Source organism: Brassica napus, chromosome A10, assembly GCF_020379485.1.
Source record: "Brassica napus cultivar Da-Ae chromosome A10, Da-Ae, whole genome shotgun sequence".
Lineage (NCBI taxonomy): Eukaryota > Viridiplantae > Streptophyta > Magnoliopsida > Brassicales > Brassicaceae > Brassica > Brassica napus.
This window is the reverse complement of record NC_063443.1, coordinates 19,062,622-19,088,267: the sequence shown is the minus strand read 5'-3', so window position 1 is coordinate 19,088,267 and position 25,646 is coordinate 19,062,622. Positions and strand designations below refer to the sequence as shown.

Below are 25,646 nucleotides of genomic sequence, written 5' to 3'. Positions count from 1 at the left end.
AAACTTTTTAATATAACCAAACTGCCAAAATAATTGAACGAACGCTTGCGTAAACTTAATTATCAAACCAAACTGAAAGTATGTGGGCCCCACAAATTTTAAAAACCGTCATGTGGACACACTTTCACAGGAGATAAAACTTTGATTGGGCTGCCAGATGGATTAAATGGGCTGCGAAGGGGACTTAATTTTTTTATTCCAAGCCCACTTCGGGATGACCTGTCAAATTGATTGGTTCTGATTATTTGTGTCTATGTGGCAAGGCTTAGGAAGCTAAAATTTAGTTCCTTCTATATAGTAGGATTGGCACATGGTCTGAAATTTTTCAAAGTGTCATGGTATGTTCTTAATTCAAAGAAAAATAGTTATCCGAAAATATTTGTTAAAATTCCAAGCTTGACCCCTTGGATACAACAAAATATGTTAACCTATACAAATGAGAGAAATAATATGGATGATGTTGATGATGTGCATGTAAGACAAAATTATATCACACTTTCCTTTACAATCTTTGCATTCCAAAACAAAAGGTACAGTTGGGCTGCTCCCTTGTTAGGTGAAAAAATCTCACACAACACACACACACACATCTCACTCTCTCTCCACGCTATGTCTATATCTCCCCTAAAATAATGCATCCAACAATATATATTGCTTTGGAGTACACTGCATGCTCTCATAGTCTCACAGTTTGTTGCTCCTCCAAAAAAGGTTATTATGCCCTAGTTTTCTTTTCAATTTCTCCGTCATATTAGATCATATATACCTTTCATGCTTTTTAGCCGTCTCTCATATCATCTTATACATATTAAGATTCACAAGAACTGAGAGAAAATGGAATGGACAACGACAAGAAACTTAGAAAACGTGAGAGTTGCTTTTATGCCACCGCCATGGCCGGAGTCAAGCTCATTTAACTCGCTCCATAGCTCCAACTATGATCCTTATTCAGGTATATATGCACACATTTATATATCATTTGACTACATAGATGCTCTTGTTTCTTTAATTTAATTAGATGCATACATTGTTCTATCTCTTTTGGCTTAAGGCTTCAATTCATATATATATTCACCAAAATGTTCGTTTATATTGTAAGTTCCAAATTGATCTCACGTTTGACAAGTCCGTGAACCTTTTTTTTTTGTCCCAACAAATCCATAAAGTAGAAAAAACGTACTTTCCCACTTTCACTTGTCTTTTTTTCTTTCTTGGAAGTGTTCTTAAGTTCTAAGTTATTTTCTTTTGTTGTGAACTATTTATTTGAGAAAGTATTCATAGGCTTTATTCCAAAGACCTTGGGGGTATATATGTTACCTAAAATCGTTACTCTTTCTGAGATGAGAATTTAAGATGTTCTTATCTTCAGTCTAGAAAATTTAATATTTAAATTTCTTCTTCTTTTTGGGATCCAGAATACTTTTTTCTTGGGATCCAAATTCTAAAGTTAAAGACGTCACTTTTGATAAGTTGTGATTCGCTTATACTATTTGCTGTTGTTGTTTTTGTGTTACACTAGGAAATTCATGCACACCGACAGATGCGCAAATCGGACCGGTTATCTCTGTACCGGAATCAGAAAAGATAATCAATGCGTACCAATTTCCAAGCTACGACAACGAGATGATAAAGAAGAAGAGACTAACGAGTGGACAATTAGCTTCACTTGAACGGAGCTTTCAAGAAGAGATCAAACTAGATTCAGACAGGAAGCTGAAGCTGTCGAGAGAGCTTGGTTTGCAGCCACGTCAGATCGCGGTTTGGTTCCAGAACCGCCGTGCACGGTGGAAGGCGAAGCAGCTTGAGCAGCTATACGATTCGCTCAGGCAAGAGTACGAAGTTGTTTCTAGAGAGAAGCAGATGCTGCACGAGGAGGTCTAGTGTACCATTTACCATATTGCAATATTTTTCAAAATCATAAATATTTTCATTAACTTGTTTTGTCCCTTAGTTCTTGATTCTATCAAAGAGACCCCATCCCACAACTTGATTTGTACCACAGGTGAAGAAGCTAAGAGCTCTACTAAGAGACCAGGGATTGATCAAGAAACAGATCTCCGGTGGTGAAGACATGACGGAGATTCCATCGGTGGTGATAGCTCATCCAAGAGCAGAAAATTTAAACAACAATCAAATCAATGGAGAAAATCAAATTTACGTTGTTGATCAGTACAACAACCCGATGCTCATCACTTCCTCTTGCTGGCCCCCTTTCCCGTAATAGCTTGTGCTTATCTTAGAGGGAGAGAGAGACATTAATGTTAGATTAAGACAAGCTTTAATTTTATATCACTGCACTTTCTTAAAACATAAATGGAACGTTCTTGTGTCCCAAGCCAAATAATATATTCACTAGATTTTGACCCGCGCATAGAAAGCGCGGGTTTATTTTTGAAATTAAATAAATTCTTCTTATATAAGAGATAATGTATAAGTTTGAGTACATTTATCCGAGTGCACTGAACCGTACCAAACTGGAAAAAAAAATTCAAAATTAAGCTGAATTTTATAAATAATCGAGCATAGAAAAAATAGAAACTAAAGTAAGGACCAAATGAATACTTAAATTTTTAAAATACAAATTATATACCTATTAAACATAACTAAACCATTGAAAATTTATACTATTAATAGAATTATATGTGGTAATGATCACATTTGAATAATCTATCATATATTCATATGGATTTATTGTTAGAGCAATTATATAATAGATTATGAGAGAATAATAAATAAATTCATTTAAATTATATAAAGTATTTATATAGTTAAAGAAATATAAGTTAAGACCAAATAAATAGTTAAGTCTAATGAAATGGTCCAACAACATTGTTTAAGTAGATTATTTAGGAATGATTCTCTTTTAATAGTATAGATTCCACAGTAGTTATTATCTTATTGCTATTTGAAAGTTGCCTTTTCCTTATGTGTTGTTGTGTTGCTTGCCTGCAACTTCTTGCTTCTTAGGCCATCAACATTGGTTGAAAGACTCCTTAGATTTCTTAACACATGTTTTTATATCTATTAATAATAACAGATCTCCTATAATTGTAACACTTGTTAAAAAAAAATCCCAAGAAATATTTGAGTCTCTCATGGAGAGAGACTCTCTTTTTTTCTCTTATTTTTTTTTTATTATTATTTATTCTCAATAAACTCTTTGAGATACTCATTAATGCTCATGCCCTTTGATTTTTGCAATAGTATTACATTTATTTTCATTCCACAGTATTCGTTATTCGTTATTTGATGCATGAGCTTTGAATAACGCTTCAGTTGTAAAAAGAAAAAGAATATCCATCTAGGGCAACGACTGACTATGGGAGGAGTAATTCGTTTTCACTTGTTAAAAACTACATCGGGCCCATAGGAACGTATTTTTATTTTTTGTCAGGCCATTAGAAACATTATAAATTTACAATATACTAACACGTAAACAATACAATTTTTTTTCGTCGGCCGTTAACAATACAATTTAACCCATTAAGTAAAGCCCATACGGAATCCAAGTTGCATGAAAAAGGGTTTCGTGAAATATATATAATTTTCTTACATTCAGTAGAAGAAATTAGATAAAAGTTGGGCAAAAACAAGCCGAGTGTTTACGGAAAAAAACATAACTAATATATTTACGATGCCAATGAATAAAAATATCAGAAAAAAAAGAATTGAGTAACTTAGCAAGGGTTCATTTTTTTCAAAAAAAACTTAGCAAGGGTTCATTTTTTTCAAAAAAAACTTAGCAAGGGTTCATTTTTCTCGGCTACAATTTTCTTAAATCTCTTAACTAAGCACTGATAGTCAATGGTAGCATGGTTGTAAAAACAATTTGAGATATACGTAAATTCTTCCGTTTTGGATCCAATTCAACAAAAATAATAATAATTATTTGTATGGTTGAACGACATAAAATAAAAAAATACAAGACTTTCTTTTGGTACTATCTTTTGGCGATATTTATTTGGTTTCGACTTAGATATCTTTATCAATAAATATTTATTCATTTTAAAATATTCTATAATTTAGAATAAAAAATTATTTCAAAATGATACATCTTTATATTTTTATATATTTTTATTAAATAATAATGATAAAATTGTAAACTACAAAGAAATTAGTTGTGTTTATTGAATATGATTAACTAAAAATTGTGAAAATAATAATAATATATTTATAATCAACATTTAATATATACTTTTAATGTGTAAAAATTTTAAAATATGTAAAATGGGGAGTAAATCAGAAAGAAGTTAAAATATCAGATGCAAGACGTGTATCCCTAGAAGAGGTCGAATAATGATACTCTCGATTTCGAAATCTCGGGAGAACAGAACCAGAGCCGACTAAAGCGGCAGCAGAAAATGACTTGAGAACCATCCGATATTATGACTTGGAAGCCAGTGATCAGCTAAATTTCGAAGCTTGCCACTCTTGCTGTTTTAGGCCTAATCACATGTCAGTGAACCTGAGAGCCCAAGTTTGGTAATTAACATGTTTCTTTCTTCCACTTTCAAACTAAAAACTTCAAGTAGAAAAACAATGGTAATACTATTTTGCAAAATCGAACCTGATATAAAATTTCATTTTACATGATATCATCGAAAACCAATTTGGTTTAAGTGGATAGAAGACTCATCATGTGGATCAATGACATGGATCAAGTTTGAATATCCTACCAAATATATATAGAAATAAACAAATAATGAGATTTTTGTTTACTTTAAATAATATTGATAATTTGCAAAAAGAAATATTAGATCTTTTAAGGGAAATTGCACCCCATACACTAGACTTTTACCCTAATTAACCAAATACCTTAAATCCCACAATGTTATACTTTTTTCCATAGACACAAACTAGTCACATCATAGGTATTTTCATTTTTTTAGGGTTTTAAACCAATTCACCCCTTTTAATTGTTTCACTATACAGGCAAAACAAACCTACAAAACCATCTGAAAACTTTCCACTAAAAATTTGCTATCTCATTTGCAAATACTTTTAACTGTACATTCTTAATTTAAAAATATCTAAATATTAATTTACTGATATTACTTGATAATAATGGAAAATAGAGTTATAAATAATTTGTTCTAACTACTAAATTATTTCTGAAAAGTTTCCAAAACAATGACAACGGATGGATTCTCCTGATCCTTCTGAGATCTTAGTTCTTGGGGGCTTCCTTTTTGTCTAATGCATGCATCAAACTCTGCCAAAAGTTCTTATGGGGATTTTAATTTAAATCTATTTATTTGACCGTATGGCATCAAAATGTTAATTATTGTACTTTTGAGGGGTCTATCTAGTTACGTGTAATCGTTAACCAAGCATGATTCCAGTCAATCAGTTACCTTCGGTTCTTAGCGTAGAAAATTAAGGGCCGTGGCAACTGGCAAGTAAGGAAAAAACAGTGTTTTAAATCAAAATATATGGGGAACAAAAATTTCATTATTCGCTTTTTTTTTGTTAAATGTGTAAAGCTATATTTTAATTTTTTTATCGGTTATACACTCTTTATATAGATGATCTACTTTGCTGTTTGTGTTGATTCTTCACTTTCAAAAGTTGCTTTCAAAGTTTGTTTTTAGCCTTTCAGGCTACTGCACATGTGTACGTTTATCATAGATTTGGGCCTTTCATGTTACTGCATATATGTACGTTTACCATAGCATTTGGCCTTTCATCTTACTGCACATATGTACGTTTGTCATAGCTTTTGGCCTTTCAGGTAACTGCACATATAAACGTTTCTGTGAGTTACCAATAGTGACAAACATAGGTTTTGCATTATAATTTTTTGGGATATTTAGACAGTTGTGTGTTTGTATAAGACAAAGCAAGAATACAAAATCTTATTGTTAATTAAAATGGATGCATATCTATTTATATGCATGATACCGAAAGTAGAGAGGGAAGTCATGTTGTCAGTTTCTATGGAGTTTTGTTAGGGGACCATTTCACTTATTTTAACCTTGACTTTGACCATTGATGCCCCCACCCTGTATTAAATATGTAGAAGTTACAAAAGTTCATCTAAGATGATTGTTTTTTTTTTTTTTTTTTTTGACAGCCATCTAAGATGATTGTTGTTCCGTCAATTTCTTTTTTTTTTGGAATAAATCAATTTTCTTTTCAACTACATTTACGCTTCCATGTCTACAACTAGGTATAGGAATGTGATTAAAATGTTAAAGCCCACAAGTAGGTTTATGTAAATGCTAATCAGGTTTAGAAGAGCTTTCAAGTATATCTCTATCTCTCTCTATATATAGTTAATCTATATTGCCTATGCTTTTGCTATATAGATTTTCTAATCAAGTATATATATATATGTATATACTATGTATATATAGATATTGTTTTTTTCTTCTTCCTTTTGAACAATAGATATTGTCTACAAAACTGGTGACCTAAAGAATAAAAGTAGGCGGCGATGATGTAGAGATAATATTTAGAAGATATTTTTATTATTATAATCTAGTTTATTACGGATAAGATAATTATTTTTATTGTTTTAGGATTTTTATGGGTTTATATATATATATATATATATATATATATATATTTAGTGTTAAATTTGTATTCAGTTTTGTATATTTGATTAATTAATAAAAGTTAAGAATTTCTTTTTATTCTTAATTTTAGTAAACTAAATAAAATTCTTGTAGTTATCGTAATTTGATTATGGAATCATGGAGGACTTGTTCTAAAAAAACAGTTACATAGAGATTATTGGACAGCCGGTTTACGATACTTATGATAATGACTATGCACAGTTCATCAAATATAAAGTACCGCAAGACATCGTCGTGCATGAAGGCGTCCATAACTCCAACTCAGCTAGTTCCATACAAGATAGTGCATTTGTGATAAGCATGGAAAATAGTGCTCTAATACAAGCAAATCACGTGATGGTGGCTGACATCAAAGCAAAAATTGAAGTAGTTACGTGTCTTGTGGGGGATTTGGGTTGTGAAGAGAGAAGGTTCAACAAAGATGATTGAATTCGTGGACAAAATTCATGTATTCCACATGTGATTTTTGTTTGCTTACGGGAAGATCAAGGATGTTAAATCTCATCAATGGAAGAGAAAGAAAAAAAAACAATTGAAGACCACAGTTAAGATTCTAGGGCGAATCGAGAAAATAATGCAGAGAAAATATTTAAAAGATTTTCTCATTATTATTATCTAGTTTAATATTGAATATGATAATTAATTTTATTGTTTTAAAGTTTTCATGGTTTTTTTATATATAGCATTTTAGACTTAAGTTTATATTCAATTTTATATATTTAGTTAATACAAATGAAGAGTTTTGTCTATATTCCTGGTTTTCAGTTAGAACATTGGTGTTTTCAACGAATTAAAAAAAGATATTAATTTTTATATATTTTTAGATTAAATAAGATTTTTGTGTTATCGTAGATTCCCCTACGTCAGTAGGGAGATCGTTAACAGTAATTAAGTATAAGCAATAAAAATGTAATCTTTCTCCGTTATTATTATTCCTTCTATTTCAAAAAAATATGTGTTATGTTTTAGAATTTTTACGCCTATTAAAAATATATTGTATTAAATTTTGATTATTAATTTATTATTTTGTAATTAAATATTTTTCATAACTTTTAACCGATATAATTTTAATAAACACAATTACCATTGAAGTCAAAAATTTAGTATTAAATAATGCGTTGAAAATTTAAAATTTCTATATTTTCAACAAATTTTTAATTCTTTTTAAAACATAAGGAGTATTTAGCAAACGCACTTTAGCAAATACATAACTATATAAACCGTTCAATAACGTTGATTAAATCTCAGCCACCAAATCCGCTTTGTTTACTAGTGGTCTTTTCAAGGCAAAATCAATAAAAGTCCAAGTTTAAAAGTAAGATTCAACAACTATATCATCTTACGTAAATCTTAGGGAGATGACGTATGATGACGTGCAAGGTGAGACTAAAAAATCACACTTCACCCTCTTTCTACCTCTATCTCCATACTCAACCTCTATCTCAATATAAGTATAAGTGTATAACTATCTCTTTCTCACTGCATGCTCTCACACTTCGTTGCACCTCCAAAAAAGTGTATAGAAGAAGAAACTTATCGTCACGCCTGACCCGCTCGTATGGTCCACCAAAACCCTAATTTTGTATGTTAAAATTCGTCTGTAGTATACAACCCTAAAATCTATTCCTCTTAATCATTTATCATGTCTTTTTATTAGATTCACAAGAACAGCAAGACTAAAGGAAATGGAATGGTCAACGACGAGCAATGTTGAAAACATGAGAGTTGCTTTTATGCCACTTCAGTGGCTGGAGTCTAACTCATCCAACTCGCTCCAAAACTTCAGCTATGATCCTTATGCAGGTATATTCATTCACATGCATCTTTATATCCATCTTTTTGTGGATTTGTTGTAATTCCGGTTGAGTTTTAAAATTTCCACCAAAATATAGCTAGGTTTGCATTAAATTTTGAAAAGGTAGCACCATTAATGGCGAGAGATTAAAAAGAAAATATTAGTATTTTATTTTTATGATTTTTTTAAAGAAAATTAAAGAAATATGAATGGTCAGTTGAATGACACTTGTATAATAGAATTCTCAAAATTTGTTCAAAATGTTTAAAATTGAAACCATTTTTCCTCTTTTTATTATTTTCTTTAATTTTAATTATGAGAGACTCAGAGAAATACGCCTACTATTTCCATTTTTGGAAAAGATTCGATTTTATACAGTACTCCAGTATATGACTTTTTTGAGGGAACGGGAAAAACGTTTTGCAATTCTAAAAATCTTGGAATTATCACGCTTTTCTTATGAGAAGTAGGATATAGACCACCGATATTCTTATGACTTTCTTGGAACCATGCTCAGTGTTTCAAAAGTAGAAACGTCGCTTTTCAAATGTTTTGAGATTCGTTTTCTCGCTCAAGAAAAACTGGAAAGTTTTTTTTTGTATTGTATTTGAAATTATTATTGTTGAGCGTTTGTGTCGTTCTCTTTGTTTTTGTTGTTAAGTTTTACCAGGAAATTCGTCTACGCCCGTCCTTACGCAAACCGGACCGGTTATTTCTGTACCGGAATCATCAGAAAAGATCACCAATGCGTGCCAATATCCAAGTAACGACGACGAGATGATAAAGAAGAAGCAGAAACTAACGACTGAACAATTAGCTTCACTTGAACAGAGTTTTCAAGAAGATATCAAACTTGATTCAGACAGGAAGGTGAAGCTGTCGAAGGAGCTTCGTCTGCAGCCACGTCAGGTAGCTGTTTGGTTCCAGAACCGCCGTGCACGGTGGAGGGTGAAGCATCTCGAGGAGTCGTACAACTCGCTAAGGAAAGAGTACGACGTGGTTTCAAGACAGAATCAAATGCTACACGATGAGGTATATATAGATATATTTTTTTTTTTGACAACGCACGATGTGGTATATATATGCACCATTTAAAAAAAAAATCATGGGATCTTAGAGCATCCGTCTCCCTTTAGATATTCACCTAGGTAATTGATAGATAAAATATTACTAGTAGTTATTTAATATAGTTTATTTAATAATTACATTAGAAATCATACTAAAAGTAAGCAAATCATGGATTGCCATATAACTTTAAGAGTACTAGGTTCGTGTCCGCGCTACGCGCGGATTGTATGGTTATATAATTTTTTTTAAATTAGCACAAATATATGACACTCTTTGGTAACTTTATCCTAAAGATCTATAAATTTGAGCTCGAAAAGTAGTTAAAGATTTTTTTTTACCGACAACAGAAGAATCTAATCTATTAAAAGAGAAGTACAAAATTAAACTAACCCTTAAACTTGCACAATATTTACAATAGAATGCCATTGCAGTATTTAATATACCTAACAATAGATATTCTTTGTTTTTCCTCTTTTATTAATGCATTTTCCTAAATTGATTTTTAACTAAAAACATGGCAACAATAATTTAAGCAAATCTAAACAATAAGGAATATCAAAACATGAATCAGTTGAGACAATTTTTTTCACGAAGAAGATGATTAATTAGTTTGTACTTTAATAATCATATCATGAATCAGTTGTAATTTACAATCCAACTTTTATATATATTTATACTATAGTGTAAAAAAAAAAAAGACGTAATAAGTGAAAAAAATCATTTTAACCACACGAGATCAACATATGAACACTAAGAAAACATATACAAACATCGTCTATTTGTTCAATGAATATTATATCTTTTTTACGCTCTCCATATACTCAATATAATCAAAATATCTATTTTAATATATCTATATTATTAAAAGTGAAGTAAGTATTAGAATTTTTTTTTCATTCTAATAACTACATGCGCTACCTAATTAATAATTATTAATTAATTGACAACAAATCATTTATTTTGTTAGATTTTTCGCTATCCAAACTTCACACTTAATTGATTAACTACAAATCATTTATTTTGTTAAATTCTTTTCTAACCAAACGTACGAAACTTACGATTATTTTCTAACCAGATTATTCTGTAACCAAATTTTACAATAAAACTAAAAAAAAATTATTTAAAATGTATCTACAAACTTTAAATGTTATAGATATATTCATATATATCATTATTTATTTCACATGCAAAATATAGACTATAGATATTTTTATTAAAATATATAAAGTTATTTTTAAAATATATATTAAATAATTTGATGATTAATACAATTCACACATATAAATTTAATTATAAAAATACAACAAATAAATTTCAATTTAATATTTTCTCAAAAATGAAAATAAAAGTGAAATTTATTTGGCATATAAAAAAATTAGAGACATATATATCTATGTTACTAAAACATGATACATTTAATTTTTAAAATATAGATTTATTAATATATATAAACATAATAATTGGTTCTCTAATTTAGAAATAAATACATCAAAATGGTTACTGTAGTCAAAAATATAAATCGACAAATATATTATATAATATATTTTTAATTTGTTTTGTATTCTACCATAATATGAGAAATCAACAAATTACATACAGTAAAAATAGTCAATTTATCACAATTACAAATCGAATAAATACCCATATGAATGTATGTTTGTACAACTATTATATTTTGTATTGTAAAAAAAATTATATGTCTATTTTATTAAATTAAACACCCGTGCGGATGCACGGGTCAAACTCTAGTTCTACTTAATAAAGCAATTGTTGATGATTTTTTTTGGTCCTAATTGTTAGGGAATCTCCAACTCTACATCATTTTTTTGATGTTTGGAGTAAACTCTAATCCCACTTCATAAATAGAGTAACTTTAGTCATTACTCTATTTAAGAGTTGAACATTTTTTATTTATATAATAATACTTTAAATCTTAAATATATTTATTTCATATTTTTCCTCATTTTTATGTGATACTTAAATATTTAAATTTAAAAATAATACAATAACATGAAAATATGATTTCCATATGAGAATATTTAATAATTTTAAATAAAGATGCATAAACAAATAAAAATACCAAAAATAAACATAAAATATAAAATAAATAAAATAAGTGATTTAATAATCCGATAAATCATTTATAGAACTGACAAAATCAGAAAAGTATTGTCCAAATGATAAAATAATGACTGATTTTATAAAAACATTTTGCTTGATTTATTAAAATCAAAGATTAAAAAACTCATTATTCATTATAAAATACATTATTTGAACCAAAATATGATATTTTTTATATATTTATGACTATTTTACTTTTTAATAATAAATGTTTAATATAAATAAATTATATTTTTATGGAAATTTTGTAAACATAAAATAGTTAAGGTTAATTGGTAATTTTTTATAAGTTTAAAGTATTGTTAACAATTATTAATTAAATAAAATTGAAATTATTTTGGAAAATTTTTTGGAATAAAAATCGAGTAATACATGGGAATAAGACACAACTTAATTTTGGTGTTGCACCATTTTGAACAAAATTTCAAAGGCCAAATTATATTAAAATTTTAATTTATCTTTTATAATAATTAAGAATACTAAAATAGAATTATTTATCATGAATTTTTTATCAGTATATATTTTAAATATGATGTATCATTTTCACACTTTTTATTAATAAAAGTAAACTCTTAAAATTAACTATTAGTAGCTATTTATTTAGTTGAGTTTGTAAATGTATATAATATATTAATGTTGTTTACACAATTATATTTTTAAATATTATATATTTATGCTTATAAGTTGGAGTACACAACTATAGATATTTTTATTACAACTGTAGATAATAATAATTTGAATTTCGTTTTTGATTTTAAATCAGCTAATATTCATTTTGACTTTAAATGACATGGCGAGTTTGGAAGTTTTGATGCTATTTTTCACCATATTGTTTTTTTTGCTTCCGTGAGAACAAATAGTACCGTACAACTAAAGATCTAACTGAAAAGGAAAGCAGCAATCGAAGAGAGGAAACATCCAAAAGTACAGAGAAGCGTACATCCTCATCTTCAACTCTTTCAACCCATTTCTTTGAGCTGACTTTGCTTATGTTCAACCTACTACATAAAATCACTGGGGAGGGTAGAGCCAAAGGAGATTTCAGTTGACACTCTTTGACTACCATCTTATCTGTTATATGGTAATGGATGGTCATGAAAAATCCCATGTTCTTCCAGCCGACATGATTTGGGCTTTGTATGTCCATGTAAGACTGTATCAACTGGTCATGATTTTGCATAAATCCACTTTGCAGAAAATTTGAAACATGTCTCTTGTAGTTCAGACATCATACATAGTTTCACGTTGTGAAGTGTGGCCTCTACGACAGAAACATTAAAAAATTTACATGCTCCAGAGTTCTCTGAGTTCCATGTCGTTATCATCGTCTCGAGAAATGAATGTAGCATCACTTCCAATTGAGACCATTTCCGGATCAGAATAAATTCCAAGTAAGCTTTGGCCGGTCCTAGCAACACTTGACTCAGTCGCCTGTTCCCCCACTGTATTTCCCCAAATATCTTGCATAATCTAGTTTTGATATGTTGAAACGCCCTTGATCTCTTCTTACATCATATTTATCGTACCAACTTTTGATCTCAGAACACCTAGTACAATCTTCAGGAGTTTGCAGAAACTGTTCATATGATAAAGATTAAAGCTATGTGTTCTCACAGCAAGTAGCATCTTCGGGAAGCGATGCTGTCTGAAAAATGGAGTAGTGTGTCAGCTAGGGTTGCACTGTTTTGGTTAGCGGCATAGGGGCAAAATGGTCCTAAAAATTATGTTTTCGTAAACTATAGTATGCGCTTAGTTTGGGGAAGTAAATATGATATAGACGCCAATTTTCTCTTTTAATTATGTGGTAAAATAGAGAAATCAATAAGAAATTAGAATATATCATATACTGCCAAATCTAATTTTAAAAACATGTGTTCAAATTTGAAAACAACTTTATAAATATAGAGAGTGGCTTTTTTGCTAAACAAATAAATTATAAATTATATTAACAATTGGAATTAAACTGTAGCTAAATCATCTTGAGGTTCGGACAAAAATAATATAAATCCAACATAAGTATTAGGTACAAAACTAACAAACACCTAACCTAATTAAATACACTAAATATCTAATCAAAAAGTCCTTCAGAAACTGTGAGCTTCACTCTTCTCCCATGACTGAGATTTCATCTGATTTCAACTTCTTTCTCACATCTCCATTAACAAAACCAATCAAAACCCATCTTGATTCACCTTTCAATTTCACAAAATCAACAATCTTTCTTCTTAATCCCTAAGAAAAATCAAACCTTTCGATGACTCTAGCAACTTCTACTTTCTAGGTTCTTTCCTTCTTCATCTTACCTCTCCTCTCCTCCTCGAAGCCGATGAACTGCTCCGACACTTCCCATCTCTGCACTTCTTTCCTCGCTTTCAAACCGAACAAAAACCAAAACCTTCCCCATAATCCAAAGCATGTTCGACGCATTACCCTCCGACATAACAGCCGATATAACCTCCGGTGACGTCTACGTTCGAAAGAACTGTTCTTGTCTCACCACGACTCCTCATCAGTACGCAAGGAACACAACATTCACAATCAGACAGAACTGTAGCTCCGTCTCCGAAGCTGTCGTCTCTGCTTACAGATTAAAATAGGTTTCCAAGGTGAGGAGGAAGATAAAGGGTCGGCATGGGCCTTTCTTTAGATGAGATTTTTAATGATTTCGTTGGGTTTTTGTAAATGAGTTTTAATTTAGTCAGAACATAGCTTGTATTTTTGGAGAAGCAAAATAATCTATGAAATTTAAAATGACATGGTTCATTGATTGGATGAGAATATTTATGCTGACGTGGCACCCCTTAGAAGCTCCAAAAATAGCTTCTTTTATATAGTAGTGATTATAATCTATTATAAAAATATAAGTAGACAAACAATTATAAAATCATTTTAAATTATTCATTCTTTCTGTTTTGCACATTTCAAAAAATTTTCTATTCATTTTTTGTTATTATAAATTATATATAAGGTGATGAGTAGAATAAACAAAAATTATTAATTATTATTAATTTTTAGTTATGGTGTTTAATTGGTTGAACTATATAAATGTTTCATTTCACTTAAAACTGATTATGGTTTTTGTTTCTAATTTGTATCCAAGTTGTTTAATGGACCCTCCCCTTAAATCTACAACCCTATATTTTTATGTTTTATTTTTTTCTTAAATCAGCGGTTTAAAACTTTTCGTACTTTTAGATAAAAAGCTTCAACTAATTGGACCCATTATATAAATATTTGTTTATCTTATTTATATATGTTTTGATGTAAAATATTGTAAAATGTATAACCAATTAAATTGATTCAACAAATAATAGATGAAAAAACTCGAATTCATATAATATGTAACCATACATCACATGTACAGTGCCACCTGTGTATTCCATATGTATATTTGAAAATAACAGATGAATATGGCGACTTGAAAATAACAAATTTCAATTTATTTATTTTTTTGAGAAAACCAATTTCAATTTTTTTGCCGGATTTTGGACCTTTGTAATTCCAATAATAATTATCATAACAAAAGAAGTATCATATCCTAGTCGAGTTATTACTTATTAGCTATAGCCTCTTTGTACGTAATGCATTGAGAAGGGAGACGAATTTGAGAAGACATATGTCATGATCAAGGAAGTTAATATGTTACATAAAGATTTAGTTATATCTTTTTTTGGAGACAAATTGTTTTTTTTAGGGACGAACTTTGGAGACAAATTGCTCTCCTCCAAATAAACCGTAAAATACTACTCCCCATTTGTATGCACATTTGACCATATGGTTGATAGAGTCTCAAATTGGAAACCAGAGAATGAGTGGACCAAGTATAAAATGAAATTTGGTCATATCGCTGCTGTACTATACTTCATAGGATTATTATTTGTAGTTCATATCTAAAAGCTCAATCATTACATATTTGGCTGAGAATTTAACAGAGACGAATGATTTGACGTTAAGATCACATGTTATAAAGAAGCAGACCAAGTAAGCATGCACGACTTGAAAGAATCCACATAAAGTTGGATGAATTGAACATTCGGTGTTGAGACCAATAATAACCATGCCTCTGGCGTCTTAATGCTGGTTTGTAGTGTTGCAAGTCGGAGATAAAACTTACAAAAGCAAGAGACAAAAATCAAATATGTAAAAGCAATGTGTTAAGAGTTTTATAAATCTGCAAAACTAAGAAACAATGTCATATTCATAAGATTGACAAAAAGAAAAGATAGAAGGATGCATCAAATATCTTACCAAAAGTCATCATCGCATTGGTAACACTTTAAAGACAAAGAATAATGTGTGTGGTTATTGACGAAACTGGCCAGACGGAAATATATACAGATTCCATCATATTCTCTTCTGCCAGTTAATCTCATCCAAGAGCGAAGGAATGAATTTTGGCCAGGTTAAAACCTTGTAAAGAGCCCCTTCCAAATTGCTGAGGATTCTTGTTCTCAAGTGTGTTTGTTTCTGTTTGTGTACAATTCCAGATAACAAAGGCACAAATGAGACTCTCGTATGGCATCACACTCTTCTGAGGCTCGAGCAATTAACCTTTCCCAAGCTTGCTTGATGTACCAGATATTTCGACCTGAGTACACCAGACTCTATCATACACAATCTCTTGCCTTTTTCATACTCTTGTGATCTGCTTTACATAAACATGTCAGTTACTCTTTATACCTTTACCCATCGTAATCAAACATGTCAGTTGCAGGAGAACGTATGACAAAATTCTCGAATCTAAAAAAAATCAATCACAACAGCTCTAACAATTTACAAAGAGCCATACCTTTTTCCGTATTCTGAATATTCTTTATGCACTCTCCATGATGCTCTGTATCTATATATATATAAAAGACACTTTCCCTATGATCAATTAATTAACCCAAAATATATACACAAATCTTAAATTACACAATGCAAACGACACCATCAATCCATAAAAATCCGACTCTTATCACTGTTGCCCGAAACTTTTTCAGACCACAGATCGATTTAAGAGAAGTACCAGTTTAAACCTGGTATTTGGTATGACGTCGTTCTTAATAATCCATCTCCTAACAAACCGCTTTGCTGTTGCATCAACGGTGGAGTCTCTTGATCATGGAAGAAGACATGTTTGAACTGTCTCCTCCTCCTGCTGTGTGGCTTGCTCGGAGATACATACTGCTCCTGCTCCGCTACAGGTCAACACGACACCCGAAGAGCTCGTTTCAGGTTCGCGATCATCATCGGTCCAGAGGAAGCAACATGATTGAAACAGTTACCAACGGCGTTAGGATTACATTAACACCGTGAATTAGTATATTGTAAGAGATACGAAGAGAGGATGAGTTCAAGAAGATCAATACTCACTTCTATTTATATCGTTTACACACCACCTTTCAGATCTAAGCAAAGTATTAAAGATGAATCGTGGAGAAACGAATCAATTGGATTATCATGAAGCCATTAATGACTGTTTCAGATCGCAAGAAGAATTGCAAAAGTCACAGCCTCGCCGTCACAACGAATAGAAGAGACGAACTCCGTTCTTTGCTGCAGCCGTGGTTAGCGGAACTCAGAGTTATCGGGCCGATTATGCTTTCATTGACACAGCCCAATAACACGTAAAATAATGAAAGGTCTGTCTGACGTGGCAAAAGACATGTTTCTGATTGGCCCGAATAAACTATCCTACGTGTCATAGCTCTCTGTTCAGTATATCGGGCTTTTAGTAGTGTTAGATCTCCAGTTTTTTTTTTTTTTGAAGTTTCTCAAACTAAAACCGTCATTTATCTCTCTACTTTTTGAGTTCTTTTTTTTTCTTCACTACATTTTCAAAATTTCTTATTTTATAATGATCAGATATTCGGTTGAGATACACCAATGTGATTTCTAAATTATTCATCCTTTGTTGTTTTAGCCCTTTAGTTTTTGATTTTGTGACGCAGGTGATGAATCTGAGAGGTGTAATACTAAAAGACCATTTGATGAAGAGGCAAATGAATCTGAACAACAATCAAATAGCCGGAGGGAGTCAAATTTACGGTACTGATCAATACAATAATCCAATGTGTGTTGCTTCAACTTGTTGGCCCCCGTTATCATCGCAACAGCCTTACCCATGGTAGGTGTTTCGGATCTTGGAGAGCGAGAGAGACTCACGTCAAGCTTAAGATTTGTTGGAGTTTTAAATTTTAAGTAATGTTAGACTAAGGCAGACTTTTGCGCATTGTACGATTTTATCATATGAATGGAATGTTTTTGTGTCCTAAAACCTAGCCATATTTGGGATCTGTAATTGGTTCATAGAAGATCAGTGTACTTAGGGCAAATCGGTGGCCTTGGGTCACAAGACCAACAATCTTAAAAGAATGTCTAAACAAAACAAGCTAGTATAATTTAAGATGGTCAACATCAAGCACCCCAAGACAATGAACTTATTGGTATCAGAGATTACTTTTCTCCGCATAAGATCATTGCTCTGATTTTTATGTGAAGATGAATCAAAGATCTTCACTATATCTTCTTTAAAAATATATATATTTATCATCATCTATGATATCCATTTTGAGCTAAAATTGAGCTTTTGAATAATTAAGCTCAAACTTAATTAAATGAGTTAATTTTTAAAATTCTGTCCTTTGACGTCTGAAACAACCTCAATTATTGTAGTAAAATAATTTGACATAGAGAGCCATGTGTTTGTGGACAGAAAGCAAAGTACTTCAGGTCGGATCAAATATAATCTAGTTCTTGTCTCAGACTGATCAAAATATTAGACCCAACGCGTGAATCCCTATAAAATCATAACAAATAATTCGCAACTATTAGATAAGTTCCAATTTCAAGAACCCGACAAAACAATATAGAAGTACACGCAGAGGAGATAGATAAAAATTAAATTGTTCACTATGGTCATAATCGTTTCTCTGCTGATGCCCCGTCGTCGTCAAGATTCCCACTCCCGAGGCTCAAACCTGGCCTCGTTCACGAATACGTTGATGACGTTAAAGCTCTCAAGTAAATACAGAAATAACGAATCTGCCACTATTGATTATTCATGGACCTAGTGCTGCTGGTTCTGGCCCATCTGAAGGTTAGATCAGCTGAGCCCAAACTTAATGTATGCACAATGTAATTAATTTTTTTTTGGTCAAATCACAATGTAATTAATTAACAAACAGAATTCACTCAAATAAAACATCAAATTTTCAGCTAGATTTCTCTTCGAATTTTCCTATTGACGCTTGATTATTTGTAAATAATAAATAAATAAATAAATAAGAAAAAACAGTATTTATGTATTACAAAATTAATGAAGAAAAACACTGAGCTTATTTGACATGAAAACATTTACACAAGAACAATTTCCCTGACATTTTCGATTATTTTCATTTCACACCCCAAACAAACAAAAATCTACAAGCCCACCCGTAAACTTAAACCTCACGGATCCTCACATTCAACCTCCTTACCCAAATAGAATGAAGAATCATATGAAACACATCAAACCTCTTAGCCGGAGAGTTCACCTCAAAGTGCCGCCTAACCTTTAACACTCTCCGGTACATCCTTAGATACTGTCTAGGAGATATCGACGTCAAGATCGTTTTCAAATTTGGTATGTCCTCCACGGAAACAATAACCGAAAACGATGCCCAATTCAACACATCGCTGAAAGGAGGAACGTAACCTGAGTTTATCAAAACCGGAACACACCCCGAGTAAAGCGCCTCGACGATCCTAGGGCTAGCAACCTCGTAACCACTCGGACATATGCAGAACTTACTGTTCCGCATCATGTCCGAATAAGACGTTCCTTTAGGTAGATATTTGTGTACTCTAATGTCACTATCTTTGTTCTCCCAATGTTGGAGCAAGACCGGCCTTACCGGTCCGTGTACACCTCCTGCGAAGAAGGCAAGGATCGGACGGCTGGAAGGTGATGGGCCACCGACTAGTCCTTTTAAGGAACCTGTTAGTAGGTTGATCTCAGGTATGGAGACATCTTTTCTCGGTTTGAATCTCTCCGACGTGTTGGCATTGCATAGAGCTCGTATAGAGTTTTGTCCTAGATGTGGATGAGAAAAGCTTGCCTCAGGACCCTATACCAAAATGAAGTTCAAGATTATAACCGTATTAATATACAACAAGTAACGCCTACACGCACATATGCATAATTTATACTAGTAGCGTACCCAGTCATGGCAAGACAGTATGAAATGGTCAGCTCCGATGCTACGGTTCCAATACGGGTACTTATCGCCCACAAGATCAATGTAGTCCCTGACGGTTTTTCGAATGGGGCTGAAATCGTGAGAGTCGCGTTCATACACATATCTTACCATCTTGACAACACTGAGAGGTAAATAAAAGGCGTGGGCCTTTTCTGGATTATTGGTACGGAAACGTGTATTTGTTTCCATCTCGTAGATGAAGTTTCCTTCCATAGAGTATATGCTTTTGCATGGACCATCGTGGAACAACGGTGGCTCACCTTCTTTGTAAACAAATATTTTGAACTGTTTCTCCATTTCCAAGTAGCTCCTAACCAATCCAAGACAAATATGATTAAAAAAAAGCATTAGCACGTCGTGATCATGCGTATCATACCTTTTTCTACATTACATGAATAACAATTTATGCACATTTATAGAAGTTTTTTTTCCTTCTATACGTTTCTCTACGTTAATTGTGAATTGTGTTTTATATCTCCAACACGTTTGGCTTAGAATTTAATTAATTCAAATAAATTCTTAATTAACGAGAGAATAAATTCATGTTTCCAATCCGTTTTGACTTTTAATTAAATTCAAATAAATGCTAAGCGAATCTAAATGTTTTGGAACTTCAAACCATCATAATTAAAACATGACAAAAAGATGGTAGTAGTATCATTTTACTTACCGATGAAAGGCCTTGGCATTCCAATACATCGGGCCAAGAGGTGCATAATCCGGGTCGTCCAGGGGATCGTTCATCGAAGCGGCTTTAATGGCGACTCGAGCCTTCTGTAGTTCGAATTCAATTTTCTCTAAATTGCTGATAACTCTTTTCTTCATTAGTTTCAATGATGCCGTAGAGGTGACGTTACTACTCGTTGAAGCAATGTTGGTAGGGTTCAATTGAATTGTCCGATTGTAGTTACCCTGTTTCAATATTTATTTAGTTGATGTAGAATGTTATGAATGTATAAAACACAATTTCACCAACGGGTTGTTGATTAATTAGCTGATTGTTAGACCACCCGACCGCACAACATATCATAAAACATTTCTCCATAATCTTTGTTCATTAATTTGGTTTTGCCGACCCGTTTCTCATCCTCAGTAAAAACAATTATAATTTACAGTTAACAAAGTATTATAAACAGTTGTCTGTAGTTTGACCCAGACTTTGAAACATAAAATTTAAAACAAATATTTGTTGGTAGTGTAGAATTAGAAAATAAATAGATAAATATTTTTAAAAGGCAGACTAAAAAGAAAAGACATGCAAAGATAGGAAGATGTAGAAACAAGAAAGGAATAATTTGATATTCCTAAGTGATTTCTCTAACCTGAATAGATTCCGCGTTAGTTGATAAAGATGATGTTGGTGGCGACGGAGATGGTGCCGCCGGAGGCAGAGATGGATAAGAAGGAAGAGGAGGAGATATTTGATTAGTGGACAAAGATGTCAAGAAAGATGTTGGATTTACAAAGAGGAAACCAGAGACGACAACAAGAGGAACCATGAAGAGAAAGAGTTTTGCTGAGGAACATGCAGACATCATTTTACACTTCCCATCAACATTTGCATCTCCCATTTCTCTCTGTCTTAATTATCTTTTCTTAGAAGAAGATGATAAAGACTGAAGAAGAAGACAAAGAATCAAAGCAAAGAAGTTTTTTTTTATAATTAATTCACTTTTATTCTTTCGGTTTTTGCAGCATATCAAGAGGGTTTAAAGCCGGTGAATTGAAGAATAACATTTGGTAATAAGTGGTTGCTCCCTCGTGCCAAGCGTCATCGTTCCACATTCTCTTTACTTCTCACATGCAAACTTCTCTCTATTTCCTTTGTTTACCCCAAACTTCTTAATTCTATCAAACCAAAACTCTGGTATATAATTAAGATCATCTATATTGGAAAGTTATTAAATAACAAAACAAACTAAAAATAAAAGCAAGTCAAATGTCAATATCTCAAATGCTTGGAATTTCATTCAAAAATATTTTGAAATATCTCATTTGATTTTTACTCGAGTAGAGCTATTAACATTTAAGATTTTTTGTCATTTTTTGTTAGATATTCGTAAATGAAAATGTTCTAACAGTTTACAATATTTACAAACGGAAAATACCTAAAACCAATTTGCACAATTCTACACACAAAAAGCGCAATTGTCGACCATATTGGCTAGAAAATTCAATGTAAACCGTAGAATGGAAAATTGGTACATTATAGGAATGTTTTAGTTACTTGGATGATGGCAGGATAAAAGTTCATGAGACGATCTGTGTATCGATCAAGCGTGAAAATCCGGTTAAGGATCCTGAAAAGTATATATATATATATATGTTTTTTTTGGTAAGAATATATTTCTCTCACGTTAGAGTTAAAGCCATGATCAATAGAGTAGCAAAGGATATATGCATGCATTAAAAAATATCAGTGAATTTTCTAATTAATTATGATGTATACAGTATTTGTTAGAACTACTAAGAATAAAGTATCCTCGTATCACTTATGATTATGTCATTAGTTACATTAATCTCTGTAATCTCTATTGATTATGTCATTTAGTTATGTTTTATGCCTATGTAGTACTCTTTCAATCAATAGTCTTCTCTTCAAGCTTAAAACTCAGTAAAACCATCTTCAATCTAAGCAAGAATATTGGTTGAAATGTGCTAAGTAAACAGATATTTGTACTTGCTGATATAGAAAAGCAAACAATATATTATGGTTTAACCTTACGGCATTTTCGGTAGATTCTATAGTAACGTAGCAGTGGGGATAAGATGTTTTACCTTTGATACGCAATGCATCCACAAGAATGCATAATCAGTAGAGCCCGCACTTTTCATGCAATCACAATAAATAAAAAATATTCATACTTCGAGATATTTCGTTCAGTAGCTTATAGTCGGTTGAGTTTAATTAGTCAAAAGATCTACTAAGATCACACGTGTTTAGCATGTAAATGAAACTAACTTCCACTTAACCTTTACTTTTCTTTTCCATCTTAACAAACCTTTTTGTTTTCTTCCTCGAGTCTCCTACGTCATTTCGTTTCGGTTTTCCAACAAGTGTCGTACTAAACCAAATGAAACCAAAAACTCTAATTTGCCAAGCTGGCTTTTCGTTTTGTTACAAATTTTAAATTGAGTAAATCGAGTGCATTTATCTGTACCACTTTCAACATCACTTTTCTTCTTCCGGTTTAGGCTCCTACCGGGTCAATTTCCTTGGTGGTAACTTTTATACATCAGTGAGATTAATGAACGAGAATACTCTCCTATAAATTGTGGCCTGCGAAATTTATACAAGAGGAAAAAAAAATACAAGAGGAAACAAAGATTGGGTTTTTGGATTTGAAAAATTACATACCCGGTCCGGCCCGATACGTAGTTTGATGGTATGTGTGGATCACATAATCACATTCACACCGTGTTGTTAACTGTTATACATTTGGTAGACTGGGAATAAACAAAATACTTAGCGTATACAATGATTTCAAAAATCTGTATTACTAACCGGAACTTCCGTACTAATTTTTCTGTGTAAATCAGAACCAAGATTGTAAACAGCGAAGGTGTCACTGCTGTTTAATACTCTCTTCCTTAACCTTTGGACTCTCCCAAAAGACAAGTTTCTTGTAATTTTTATTTTAGTAGCAAGTTGATTCTTCCCAACGAAAGTCTTTTCAGATTGCATAAGACAGTAAATTTTTTTGAACCTTTACCATAGAAAGGAAAGTAAATCCAAATAAAGTAAGAGATGCATGTTGTTCTGCAGCTTTACGCAGTACAAAAGCATTGCAGAAGAAGCTCCTACAATTTAAAGATATTTTTATAAAAACGGGGTTACTTAAGTTTTCGTTTAATATACATGATTATATTTATAATTGAATTTTGTTTTGTAATCATCTTAATTTGTAGTTCTAATCTATTAGGGGTTGTATTGATTTATAAAAGTATTAATATGTAATTAGATTTTGATAAGTCACATGCAAGAGATATATTGAAACTTACGGAGACATGTATTTACTTACTATTTACAAAAGGACTTCCCCCATTTGAGACAAGATGTATGCTGTAAATGTCCTTTCACATTATGTTGTTTACTTCTTGTGGAGCACATTCGAACTCATCAAATCCAAAATAATACGAGGATATATCAAACCTGAACACATGATTCTTGAGGGGGGCCTGGCACTACTTAACGACACGTCAACCAATCAAATTTAGACAGCCTTTATATATTAGAAAACCGTAATTTCTTAAAAAGATTATAATCATCAGGCCTTTATACGAAGGACCAGTGGATTTGGTCCAAGGGTTAGTATAATAGTATGTTTCTTGTTTCCTTAATTTGTTATGACATGAAACATGACAGGTCGTCTCTTTTAATTTCAAGGTTATTGCATGTTGGTTTGTCCTCGACATTCATCCTAAACCGAAGTATGGCGGCTAATGATTTGCACTGCTGGTTAATCACCAGCTTTACGGTTTCGTACCGGTGAAATAGAAGATTTCACGATGTACGTACTTGTACATATTTTCTATGTACCGATAGATATAACTATTTAATTAATGTGTGATTTGAATGATGTGATTCTTACATGTAATCCAGTGATGGCCAAGTTATTTTGCTTGCGGTGTAGTAGAAACTAGAAACCGAACCCTCGAGAAAGATTTATGCGTGTGAATGATTAGCGTCAACATATATTTATATGCCTTAAGTAAAAATCATGAGCCAACAATTTTTAGTTTATGACCCCATAAGCGTAGTTCAAAGCCGATCGATTCGTACCCAAAAACACTGACACAATTTTTTGGCAATGAGTATTCTAGATGTAGCAAATTTTGAGTAAACCCAGGGATGGAACAGAGCACGTGTTGATTTCAATATAATAAAAAAGAGGGCCAGTCCTTATTGTAACATACTATTAAAAGGTGTTTCTTCTTTTTGGAAAATGATTTAGCTATGAAAATAACCATAAGTGGCTAAACAAAATACATGCACATTATGTCTTACTGCGATAATACTCTATGTCTCTATGCATAGTTCACAGTCTCTTTTTCAGGCAAATCCTAAAGTCTTTGCATGCCCTTGATTTGGTAGCGAAATCAATTTGCTCCTAGGTGTTAAGTCCTGGAAGCAATCATTGAATGAGACTGTGGTATAAGTTAACACACATGGGTAGGTAACCCTTATCCTTTCCAATTCTTAAACTACAGATTTATAACCGAAATTCGATCATTTCCCTTAATCATCTGAACGAAGATGATTATACTATTTGGTATTATTTTCATAAGCAAGAGTCCAAACTATATAGTAATCTAACAAACTCCAAACAAGTTAGTAATATTTTGCTAAATTGTTGATTTGATAGCCAATATACATGTAGAGAAGTAGTAGTCGCCAGGGATGGAGGATAAGTGTAACAGTACTTAGCCGCTAACCACTCTAATAGCGACACGTTACCTTTCTTGAGTTTACCGTTGAAATAATAAAATTTCCCACTTGCATCCCTCCAACATGGGGCTCTATAATCCATGCCGTACACCCAAAATGGCCAATCCATTTTAATATTTTTCTTTATTTGAACATTGAATGTAGAATGTAACTTGTTGTTGCTAGAAGTATAATATTGATTCATTTATTTTGGTGGAAAAAGTAAATATTATATATATCAGCATTTTTATGATTTAAAATTTGTAGTAGTGTTGTCACAGACTCACAGTCGTGCTAATAGATTCGATCAGTTGCAATGAAATGTGTTTTTTTTTTTCAAATTCATGATAAAAAGTTATTCCTTTATACCATGCACGTTGGTTAGAAGTTAGAACTTAGTAATGTACCCAGTAAATTAAATATTATCATACTCA

At 31.9% G+C, this 25,646-nt stretch overlaps 3 protein-coding genes across 3 annotated transcripts; 2 read left to right on the top strand and 1 right to left on the bottom strand.

Moving 5' to 3' along the window:
- Window positions 1-263: 263 nt before the first annotated feature.
- On the top strand, window positions 264-4,028 carry LOC106370739 (putative homeobox-leucine zipper protein ATHB-51). Its single transcript, XM_013810735.3, has 4 exons — window positions 264-711; window positions 814-952; window positions 1,520-1,875; window positions 2,003-4,028. Exons 2-4 carry the CDS (start codon window positions 835-837, stop codon window positions 2,219-2,221), a joined length of 693 nt encoding a protein of 230 aa, XP_013666189.1. The 5' UTR covers window positions 264-711; window positions 814-834; the 3' UTR covers window positions 2,222-4,028.
- Window positions 4,029-6,664: 2,636 nt separating this feature from the next.
- Window positions 6,665-19,025, top strand: LOC106370741 (putative homeobox-leucine zipper protein ATHB-51). Its single transcript, XM_048742657.1, has 3 exons — window positions 6,665-8,381; window positions 9,035-9,405; window positions 17,496-19,025. The coding sequence occupies exons 1-3, from the start codon at window positions 8,264-8,266 to the stop codon at window positions 17,673-17,675; spliced, it is 669 nt and encodes a 222-aa protein (XP_048598614.1). The 5' UTR covers window positions 6,665-8,263; the 3' UTR covers window positions 17,676-19,025.
- Window positions 15,704-21,618, bottom strand: LOC106372655 (probable glycosyltransferase At5g03795). Its single transcript, XM_048742655.1, has 6 exons — window positions 21,107-21,618; window positions 20,455-20,696; window positions 19,746-20,094; window positions 16,571-19,652; window positions 16,352-16,402; window positions 15,704-16,207 (listed from the first exon to the last, which is right to left on the bottom strand). The coding sequence occupies exons 1-4, from the start codon at window positions 21,353-21,355 to the stop codon at window positions 18,987-18,989; spliced, it is 1,506 nt and encodes a 501-aa protein (XP_048598612.1). The 5' UTR covers window positions 21,356-21,618; the 3' UTR covers window positions 15,704-16,207; window positions 16,352-16,402; window positions 16,571-18,986.
- Between the last annotated feature and the right edge of the window lie 4,028 nt (window positions 21,619-25,646).

What these genes read in the sequence shown, in the direction of transcription:
- LOC106370739 (XM_013810735.3), top strand. Translation starts at nt 835, where the DNA reads ATGGAATGGACAACGACAAGAAACTTAGAAAACGTGAGAGTTGCTTTT. An exon ending in CAACTATGATCCTTATTCAG is followed by an intron (nt 953 to 1,519) that starts GTATATATGCAC and finishes GTGTTACACTAG; the next exon opens with GAAATTCATGCACACCGACA. An exon ending in AGCAGATGCTGCACGAGGAG is followed by an intron (nt 1,876 to 2,002) that starts GTCTAGTGTACC and finishes TTTGTACCACAG; the next exon opens with GTGAAGAAGCTAAGAGCTCT.
- LOC106372655 (XM_048742655.1), bottom strand. Translation starts at nt 21,355, where the DNA reads ATGGGAGATGCAAATGTTGATGGGAAGTGTAAAATGATGTCTGCATGT. An exon ending in CTAACGCGGAATCTATTCAG is followed by an intron (nt 20,697 to 21,106) that starts GTTAGAGAAATC and finishes ATATTGAAACAG; the next exon opens with GGTAACTACAATCGGACAAT. An exon ending in AATGCCAAGGCCTTTCATCG is followed by an intron (nt 20,095 to 20,454) that starts GTAAGTAAAATG and finishes TGGATTGGTTAG; the next exon opens with GAGCTACTTGGAAATGGAGA.
- LOC106370741 (XM_048742657.1), top strand. Translation starts at nt 8,264, where the DNA reads ATGGAATGGTCAACGACGAGCAATGTTGAAAACATGAGAGTTGCTTTT. An exon ending in CAGCTATGATCCTTATGCAG is followed by an intron (nt 8,382 to 9,034) that starts GTATATTCATTC and finishes TTTGTTGTTAAG; the next exon opens with TTTTACCAGGAAATTCGTCT. An exon ending in ATCAAATGCTACACGATGAG is followed by an intron (nt 9,406 to 17,495) that starts GTATATATAGAT and finishes TTTGTGACGCAG; the next exon opens with GTGATGAATCTGAGAGGTGT.